This window comes from Electrophorus electricus, chromosome 7 (genome assembly GCF_041902795.1).
Source record: "Electrophorus electricus isolate QZ-2024a chromosome 7, ASM4190279v1, whole genome shotgun sequence".
Classification (NCBI taxonomy): Eukaryota; Metazoa; Chordata; class Actinopteri; order Gymnotiformes; family Gymnotidae; genus Electrophorus; species Electrophorus electricus.
The window spans coordinates 10,057,744-10,068,090 of record NC_137503.1 but is presented as its reverse complement, the minus strand read 5'-3'; the positions used below and the strand labels follow the sequence as shown (position 1 = coordinate 10,068,090).

Sequence of the window (10,347 nt, the reverse complement as noted above, 5' to 3'; positions counted from 1 at the left end):
CAAGGTTACCTCACTGTGCTTGAGGCGCTGAAAAAGAGGAAAATGGAAAGTATTTGATTTCACTTTGCCTGTCCTGAAGAGCTCGGCGAAAGCTACTTTTCAGTGGTTAACTGTAACAGGCTATATATAGCTTGCACACTAGTAACCATAAAGTTTATTGTAGGCTATAGGACAATACAGCAAGCTACTGCAGCAGTCTCCTGTACTATCAAAGTGTTCCATGTCCTTTCTTTTGTAAGCCTACTAGCCTATTAACTTCAACCATTACACCCAACAATTTAATTCTATATGTAGAGTGAAGGGAGAAAAAACCCAATGGACACCTTTTTGGTTAACTTAACTCCATTTTATTACTAAAACAAAGACCCTGACATACACAACCTAAAATCCATATAGCATTAGAGATATTGAACAAATCCTAGTCAGTAAAATATGTGCTTGTCTCAAAATATTGATTATCGATTGTTATAGGAATATTTTTTTATTTTTATTTTTTTTGCTACAGACTCTTGCAATAAGAGTATTGATTTCATTGTGGTCCCCATCCTACCCAAAGCAAAACATGGCCAGAAAAAGACAGGATGCTGAGAGCAAGAAAAGCTCATTTTTGCATGTTAGGCTGATGAAGACCAGTGAGGAGTGCAGACTTCCCTTCCAGAGCAGGGTCACCTATCTGGGCTTCCCTTAACCCATCAGTGGGGGTGGGGAGGTCCCTCAGTTGCAGCCTAATGCTATTTGCATTGTGCTGTGGGTCAGTCAGATAAGAGGTATATAAAAAGTTTTTCCTTTAGAATCCAAGCAGCGCAAACAAATCAGAAACTCCGCATCTCAAATGAAAAGCTTTTCCAAAATATTTCACGTCCTACAACTCCATGTGGGGCTTTTCTGATATACAACCCCCCCCCCCCCCCCAAAAAAAAACAAAAACAAAACAAAACCCCACAACAGAGAGACAGATTCCCAACTGTTTTCCAAAGCTTTCAAACACAATCTGTGTCATAAGACATGGAGTGTACTGGTCCAGTGATCCTAAGGGAAGCCCACAATCATAATAATAATACAATCATGAACTCAGGTTGGCAGAGCAAAGTCAGATCCCAGTACATAAAAAAAGGATACAGGTGATTGCAAGATACAAGAACTATTTGACAGAAAGAATTTGGAAAAAAAAGAGAAAAACACAAACAAATAAATAAATCATGAGTGAAAGAAGTTAAAGCAAAGTAGTTCTTAAGAACAAATTTGTTATAAGTGCAGTTATGGAAATGTGCGTGTCACCCCTCTGACCTGAACAATGTTTAGTACAAAGTCATTTGGAAGGAAACCTACAAGGAAATCTACAGTTAAGGAAATCTGAACCATTTCTGAAATTTTCACTCTTCCTCTTCTCTCTCTCAGAGTATAACTGGCACAAATTATTTTTATATATTGTTAATTAAATATTGTGTTGAGATTCCCTTGTTACTTTGCCATTTTTAATAGAGGACAAACCCTAAAAAAAACACCCCAAAAATCTATTACTCTCATCATTTCTCCCACCTCTCTGTACCTTGGCTCTTATAAAAGAATTACAGATGCAGTTACACGCTCAGACACGGCTGATCTGCTTTACCTCACTGACAAGCCTTTGCGCTGTTGCTGGCTCATTCTTTACACTTTATTTATCAGGCAAAGAACAACCTGCATTATTCTAACCTAGAATAGTCTCCAAGAGCCATTGTGAGAATTTAAACAGCTTGGACAGTAATCATTTGATAAGACACATTGTCCTAGAAAATCTATGAAAATTGCTTTTGGTGAGTCTTCAACACTTGACAAGTTGCTCCCATTTCTGGCCAAATACTGTTCTGTTGTGCAGGCTTCAGACACAGAATATACATAGCGTCCTGTCTGCTCTGAAAGCCAGTCTCACCTGGGTTAGAAGTGGGACTGAATAGCGACAGGTCTGCGGAGCCGCGTCAGACATGCCTTTAAACCCTGAGCAGGGAGAGGCAGCAGGCCATCAGCACACAAAGCCAAAGGCGTCAACGACCCACCCCCGCGCCAAATGGGGAGAAGCAGGGGAGAGGAGAGATCCCATTCACACCATTATCACAAAACAGCCATGGGAGCCATCACTGGCTCTAACACACAACACCACAGACAAAAGGACACACTGAGTTGATCACTTACTATACGGGGCATTTGTGTGCGTGCTTAAAGAAAGCAGGTAGGGGTGATGGCTGGTTCTTTCTTAGTCGAAAATGCATATGTGCTTTTTAAATAGAGATAAGGGGCATCTGATGAGGGAATGTTTAATGGGACTGAATTCAGAGTGGCCTTGGAAATTTGTGACTCTAAAGCTCGAGACGGCTTCATCCCGCAAAGGTCCGAAAGCCCTCCAGTTGTCAGCAACTGTTTGGAACAACATGTGCAGAGGACAATCACACTGCGTGTTGACAAGCCTGAAGCCATTTTATTTACGAAGGTGTTATGTCCTTCCTGCTGCCCATCAGCCAAATTAACCCCAATCACCCCTAAGGAAACACAATGTTTTCTGTTGGGTCCAACAGAGTTGGAGAAGAGGAGAGAAGTGAAGAGGCATACTCAAGACGGAACCTAAAATTCACAACCATTACCAAAGCAACCATGGTTACATTAAGATCTTTGAACTGCTCCATAACACTCATGGAAGTAGCATGTATACGGCTACACCTAGTAGCGAAGAATTTTGTCTGATGCTATAACTTGATCCAAATGCCAAACAGGGTGAGTTTCAAGTGACTTTGGGCTCGTGATTAAAGCACACAATTTTTATGAAGTTTCTCCACAAATTTCTTGAAAGCCTAATAAAAGCTTAATTCACCATTATTGCCAGGGACATACATTTTAAAGTCTCTGTCAACAGTCTGAAATGGCAGCCAACAGTTCAGAAAAGTCTCTAAAGCATCAGTTTAATGCTTTTTTCATGAGGAGTAATGAAAGTGCACAATGAAAAGAAAACAAATTAGACTCTAAAATAAAAATGCCTTCACCTTATCTATATAACAGCTCACTGACAATGAGCTTACAGTGCAACACCTACTGACTGTAGTGCCCAAAATGACCACAGAGGTATACTATTTCTCCTTTTACCTTGAAGGGTTTTTTACACTATATTTTTACTGCTGCTGTAGAGCTGCTAAAACTTAATTATAATGAGAAAATGGATAGGGAAATGTCTGAAGAAAACAAAAACAAACAAACAAAAAAACAAATATAGGCTGAGCCAGAATTTTAAATAAGTCTGAAAGATTTTCACTGGTATTTTGTAATGAAGATTTCCTTACAGAAAAAGAAATTCTCCTGTGGCAAATAACTTTAAGACACTTGGCATTGTCTCTTGACATGGTGCCAGGACTGACCGTGGTTTTAATGTGTGGTCAGTGCACAGCAGGGGTGAGCAGTAAAGGGTGAGCTGCGTTCTCCACTTGGCAGAGTAAGGTTACAGAGGGTTACAGACTTTGTGTGGTAGCATACAATAACTCATTCCCACCTACATTAAACTGGCACGTAAATATGCCCAAGAACATGGAAATGACCATCCCCTCCATCATGATTTTAAGGCGCAACAAATGTTTGGTTTTTTTTCCCGTTACACACATGGCTCACTGTTGGTCACATGGTGCGTCATGCCAGCGAAACCGGAAAGAAGCTTTGTGCGTTTCTCCACAGCCAAATTAAGGACGTTTATTTTTCAGTTCTTCATGTAATGGCAAACCCCACACACCGCTCTGGTAAAGCAGAACGCAGGGAAAACAGTCAGGAACACAGCTGGGAAGAGGTGGCCAAGCATATCCACCAAAGGAGAGGGGAGCAGCTGGATGAATAGATCGTCAGGGCTGAGAAACTGCGTCACTCATGACCTCATCGCTCGCCATGATCTCGTCATGGTGAAGGGATTCAGTTATTCAAGACAGAAGACTGAAAGTAATGGACCAAATGAGCAAAGAGGAAGACAAATATTTCAGAGGGGGCCGGCAGGGAGGGAGTCTGAGTGAACGTGTGTAGGCATGGGTGTTCTTTGCCAACTACAGAGGTCTTTTAAACTGGGCAAGGCAGTGGGAGGCAGAAAAGGTGTGGCTGCTTTATGCCACACGGTAGAACTCTTATCCAAGATATTACAACATTTAACAGTCTGATATGGGATTTAGGTCATATCATGATCAATAATAATAATAATAATAATAATAATAATAATATTACTAACAAAGTCTATTTGAGGTTTTCCTTGGCAGTCTCTGAAAAGGAAAAGAGAAGCTCTTCATGTGTTGTGTCCGCAACTTCCACTGTCCTTATCTCCTTTTCTCAATTCTATGTTGAAACAAAAACAAACAAAAATAAAAAACAAACAAAGCAGCGTTTTATACTGGAGCAAATCTGTGTGAAGCCTCGTCACTGGTCTCCTCACCCCCCCCCCCCTCTCCACCATCCCCTGCTCCTGTCATCACCGCCTCCTCTCCTCTCTCAGAGGCGCGTCTGTGCCTCGGGGACGTAGATCTCGATGCTGTCAGTGCTCTCCGTCGTCGAGTTCTGTTTGACCGACTGCGCCCTCTTGGCTGCCATCAGCCTCTTGCGTGCCTCCTGCCTCTGTTTGTCGGCCGCCTCCCCGCTCTTGTCCCGGCTGAGGGTCGGCTTGCTCTTTCCTGGCTTCTTGGGCACCGGAGGAGCCTGCTTCTGGTTCTCCTGGAGGCCAGCGGTCGGCATGAACCAAACCAGGACATACAAGAAATTAAGAGTCAGAGCTAACGCATGATCGTATGCATGAAATGGGTGTCTGGGTACGTAGTTGCATGTATATAAAGGTGGTGTGTACCTGCTTGTCAGGTGAATCTCGGTCCAGTTTCCAGTCACTGGCTTTGAGATGGTAGAGCTCATCAAACTTGAGACTGATGTCTTCTATTGAGAGCTGCAGGAGATCCCAAAATCCTGCCAAATCCTGAGCCGTGGGTCTGGGGTTAGCGTTCACATTCTACACAGACACAGACACACACAGACACAGACACACAGACACACACACACACACACACACACACACACACACACACATAGAGCGAGAGAGAGAGAGCGCGAGCAAATGTCAGTGGTTATGTGGGACTTTGAACACAAGAGGGCAGTGTAACATTGCCTAATTGAGTCACTTTATTTTGGATAAGAAAGCCTAATCTGAGGTCTCCTGGGCCCCATTCTGATCCTCATCAGGTCAGCCTGTTGCTGCATCTGTAACTACATAAACATTTGATCTTTCGGCAAGACTCCTTAAAGATTTTTACAAGCTGACCCAGTTAACAAGCATGTTATGTCTAGATGCCAGCCAGTTTCTTTATCAGTTTCCTTATGCCTTATTTTCCAGGTACAATATTGGGTGCAGTGTGTAGTTGGATTAGTAAAGGCATTGTGGATGTTGCGATGACAGTGGTTTCTTTGCTGTGCTGGCTGTGTGCGTGTGCATGCATGTAAGGAAGGCGGGAGAGAAGTCATGGGACTCACCAAGTTTTGTTCACATAACCCTATGAACTGTTGAAACTTCTGAGACATAAGGAGCTGAGCACTGCCCACAGCACTTCGTACCTTACCCAGCACTACACACACACACACACACAGTGGAGAAACAGAGACAGAGAGAGTGAGAGAAACAAGCCCAGATGAACAATAATTCCTCCACTGTATCAATCTACAGTGCTCCACCCATCCTTCACTGAGGTTCTGTAAATCCCTGCGACACCGACTGAGGTATTCACACACAACCCACAACGAACAAACTACAAGACTCACACACAGCTGTCTGCATCAAAAATCTTACCAAATATATTAGTGATTAATCTATTAAAAGGTTTGCTGTGTCATCTCTTGTAAAGTTGGGTTTGGAGTTGCCCGTCCTGTTCTACGGTGGGAAGCAAACGTCTCCCTCCCTCTGTCCTGTCCACCTTCCCTGTCCATTTCTCTCATGAGAAAGCAAGTCAGGACGGCAGCCTGGGTGAGTGCCAGCATGCCTCTGTGTGCATGACATCTCAGGGTCAGAAGCAGACTGCAGGGTAGCTGAAGGAGGTGTGCACTCTGCCCAACCCAAACCTGATTAACTCCCTGGTCCCACCTGAAACCCCTCAGGACACTAGTCATTTTAGTAAGGGAGATCTAACAGAGCCGTGGACACCTGATCCCACATCTAGAAGGTCAGTATGAAGGACAGTGAGGGAAGAGCCTCTTGAACAACTTTTTTTCTTAGTAGTGAGGGTGCAAGCAACTGTGATCAATCTCAAGCTTTTGCGCCGCTGGGTATGTATCAAAATACAGTTCCACTTTTGCAACCACACCGTTTGTGTGAGCGAGGCATCACACACACACAGACACAGACACAGACACAGACACAGACACAGACACAGACACAGACACAGACACAGACACAGACACAGACACACAGTGTTTGCCCTGGAGAAAAACATTGGGATTATCCTGCAGCTTTGACCCCTAGCACATACCAATAGGAACTTTTAGAGCAAACCACACCCAACAGCAAACTACACCCACACCCACTCTTACCTTCCTCTGACAACTGGTGCTCTTTGGTCTCCTCCTCCATCTGTTTGCACCATCCCTCCATCCGTCCAGTTTCCGCCTGCAGAAGCTTTAGGAACCAATGGCCATCCCGTCGGCATGCAGGCATCCCGCCTGACGACGTCTGCGTTGGGCCTCCGTTCCCCGTCCCGTTCCCGCTCTCCAACCAGGGGTCGGGTGGGGGCAGCGAGGAGGGGTCGAGAGCGGGGTCTAAACTCTCAGAGAAAGAGGACGAGCTGCTCCTTGTTGTTGAACGGTTTGTCAGAAGCTGGCGGGAGGGGCCGCTGGTAGTCACAACCTCGTCATCATGGCTGCCGTTGTCAAGGGAGAGCTGTGTGGCCAAGTCCGCTGCCTGGCTGGCACTGTTGACCATGACTTTCTTCTCGGCGGGTCTGGAAGTGGCGTTGGGTGTGACGGCGGTAACAGAGCCAAGAGAGAGGTCTTGTGTGTCTGAGTCTGTTTCTTGCTTAGAGGCCATACTACTGGAGCGGCTGAGTCTGATTATCCAGGAAAAACAAAAAGACACGATAATGTAATAATCTTAGATTTCAATGGTGAGCATTAATGTCTGTGCTACTGTCTGTCCAGTAATGCAACGAAGTGTATTTAGTCTCAGGCCTGATATAGCCAAACAGCAGTATGAAGAAGCCCTGAGTCTGACTAGTGGTCGACTTTGGCTTCTTATCTATGCATGACATGAAAGCCAGCTCGGGCTGAGGTTCTGACTGATAAGCAGGGCAATCAGGGGATCTACTGTTACAGCAGACAGAGACGGAGCAGGAGGAGATGGCGGAAAGGTGCTACAAGCTGTGATGGGACAAGGTCACAGATGGCTATCTTCACAGGCAGCAGCAGACGCCACGTTTTGCCTTGGCAGCGCGGTGGTTTTTAATCGCTTGTGTTTTCAAAGTCTCACGCTAAAACAAGGCTAGTACTTGCGGAGTGTTGCAAGCACGCTAACTATAGCACGCGTGGCCCAGATTCTACTTATGCTCTGCTGATAACTTGGTTCGTTTGTCAAATCTAACGGCACTGTTCGGCAGGCAAGAGGAAGTGGAGAGCAGCAGGGCAGGAAGTACTCACGTCCAGCCGTCCTCCACCTGGACTCCGATTGACTGGAATTTGGCCAGCGGCGGCGTCTCCACTCGTGTCTGGATTTCCTGGATGCTGTCCACCTAGCGTTTAATCACAGAGCGCAGCATTTACCGACATTCGCTGTACCCAAAGCAGACTTAATTCAGCATGGAACAATACTGCAAAAAGTTATATAGCTCTTATACAGCATAAAATTTTTTTAAAAAAAGCACAGCATGCTGAAATATCAGTCGGGGATAAGGCAGAAGCGCACCAACAGGCTTTGCTGACCAAGCGTCACGGCCGCGTGAGCTGTTCTCATGCCTGCCTTCTCCACCCACCTGGATCCCGATGGAGGAGAGCTTCCGGCGGGGCACGTGCTCCGTGGCTGGCTCGTCAGCTGTGGCGGGGACTCCCTTGCGCGGCCCACCCTGGATCTGGCGCGGTGGCTCGGGCGAGACCACCACGGCAGCCGGGATCTGAGGCTCACGGGGGGCGACCACGGGCAGCTGCGGCCGGGGCCCTTTGACCAGGCTGCTGGCCCGGGCGCTGTCCAGGCTGTCCGAGGAGTTGCTGTGGCCCGACTGGCTGTTGGCCTCGCTCTTACGGTCGTGGTTGTCGAGGTAACCGTCCTGGCCGGACTCGGTGCTACTCTGCACGGTGACGGAGATGAAGGGCTTGGTGGCACAGCGGGGAGGCACCGGGGGTGGGCCGATCTTCTTACACGTGGTTATGCACGCTGAGACTGTGGGAGAGAGGAGGGTTATGAGAAGGATTATGGATCAGTCCAATATCCAATTGCACCAAACAAAGTCAATATCACAGGAATTTGAAAAAAGTGGCTACCACAGAAACATTTATGCGCACAAACTAATGAAAGATTAATATTCTTAATTTTTCTTTAAAATTCACCAGAAATAATGAATAATAACGAAGCAAAACAATTCTGATATTTAGACTAATATATCCTGTTTTAGAAGCTGTTAGCTCACACCGAGTCCCACAGGAAAACACATACATTTACCTCTAATATGATTTCAGGAGATGCAGAACACAGCTGACAGACAGCTAGTATTTATCTGTGTTTGTGCTCATCAGAAAGGGCATGGTACATCTGAAAAGACAAGGATCCATTCAGCCCACACCCAAAAGCATTCTGGGATAGAATGCGAGTGGGCAAAATACAGGAAATGAAGTTGACGCGGGCCATTCACTGCTGGGTCTAATTTTCCGCCGATAACCTTATAAGACAGTGCGGGCAAAGTGTTCTTCTCCCTCTCATTTCCCTAGTTCACTCATCTACTGTTCTCTTCTTGCAGCTCCTCTCCACCTAATGCTTCTTTCCCCCTGATCATCGTCATGCACTACCAATTCATCAGAGCTACATGTTGATAAAACTGATCTAAATGAGCAAACCATGCACTTCCATTGCACCAGTAGCGCTGATGTCATTTTGGGAGCATACTGGGGACAGCTTGGTACAAAACCACGTGTTGGATTTGTACAAGCATCCATTACATTCATGCTGAAGTGGATCTCTCACAGGCCATGATGAATCACAAGTGTTTAATGGGGTTTATGCAGTATCCTCTATATAAAGCTAAAGAAAAGTGATTGCACATAGATCTAAGAAGGCGTGCATGCACACCAGGGGCGTTGGACAGCAGTTAGTGGTGGACCTGACTACCCGGGGCCCTCCTTGAATGTGGCACCCCGCGACAGGCTCAGAAATAAGTGGATTTTGGTTTCTAATTTTTTATGCTGTTATGATATAGATTAATAATAGATAAAATGATAAGTTCTGTTTATCCGTGTGTTGTTTCCTTTCGTTTGTCTCCTCACTCTCATCCCCACCCCCTGCCTCAAAAGCAAAAGTGGTTTGATCCTCTTGCACACCCATCAGGTTATTTTTGTGTTGTTGACTAGAAAGCAGCTAGCAATTCAGAACTGGTTAAAATATAACCAAATCAGGATTTCATAAACAAAAGGAGTTGGAGCGAGCTAGAGTGAGAGTGAGCGAGCAAAAAGAGGGCAGGCAACTTCTGACCCATTGTTTTCAGAGAACAGGTGAACCTGAGCTGTGCCAAATAGTAAATATGCTTAGCAACATATGTTAACTACTGATTAGGATTGCAAATATAGCTGTCATTTATAAAAAGAACAAGTAGGTAAAGAAGCAGTGGAAGTTCAAGAAATATTTTTTTAAAAATAGTTTAACAGACAGTGTTTCTGCTGTCATAACCAAATGAAGTAAGGCAGTCCAGCAGCCAACTTGTAAAATGCACACTGGTGGGGGTTTCGGGGGCTCTGTGGCTCGAATAAGGGCTCTGTAGTAAACATCAAAGTGCTTGGTGATGATCTGCAGCTGGTAGCGTGAGGCCTCTGTATTGAACATCTAGGTGCTTGCTTTTGATCTTTGGCTGATATGGTGAGGGCTCTTTATTGAACATCTAAGTACTTGGTGAAGATTTGTGGCTGGCATGTTGAGAGCTTTGTATTGAACATCTAGCTGCTTGGTGATAATCTGTGGCTGGTATAATATGAATATTATACCATATAGAATATGGTGAGGGCTGTATTGAACATCTAGGTGCTTGGTGATTATCTGTGGCTGGTATGGTGAGTGATCTCCAGTAAACAGGGCTTTGCACAGCATAGTGGAAAAGTCATGCTTTGGCCTCTAACAGAGCATCCATATCC

At 45.3% G+C, this 10,347-nt stretch overlaps 1 protein-coding gene across 3 annotated transcripts in view; it reads right to left on the bottom strand.

The window, feature by feature from the left end:
* Positions 1-324: 324 nt before the first annotated feature.
* dlgap4b (discs, large (Drosophila) homolog-associated protein 4b) overlaps positions 325-10,347 on the bottom strand; it is a 94,862-nt gene continuing 84,839 nt past the window's right edge. For 2 of the 3 annotated variants that reach the window (XM_026997613.3, XM_026997614.3), the window contains 6 exons: positions 7,989-8,392; positions 7,657-7,748; positions 6,559-7,070; positions 5,509-5,600; positions 4,835-4,990; positions 325-4,704 (listed from right to left, as the gene is read on the bottom strand). In XM_026997613.3, the coding sequence (XP_026853414.3) occupies positions 4,486-4,704; positions 4,835-4,990; positions 5,509-5,600; positions 6,559-7,070; positions 7,657-7,748; positions 7,989-8,392 (1,475 nt within the window). In that variant the 3' untranslated portion in view covers positions 325-4,485. The other variant, XM_081717153.1, reaches the window with a different exon arrangement.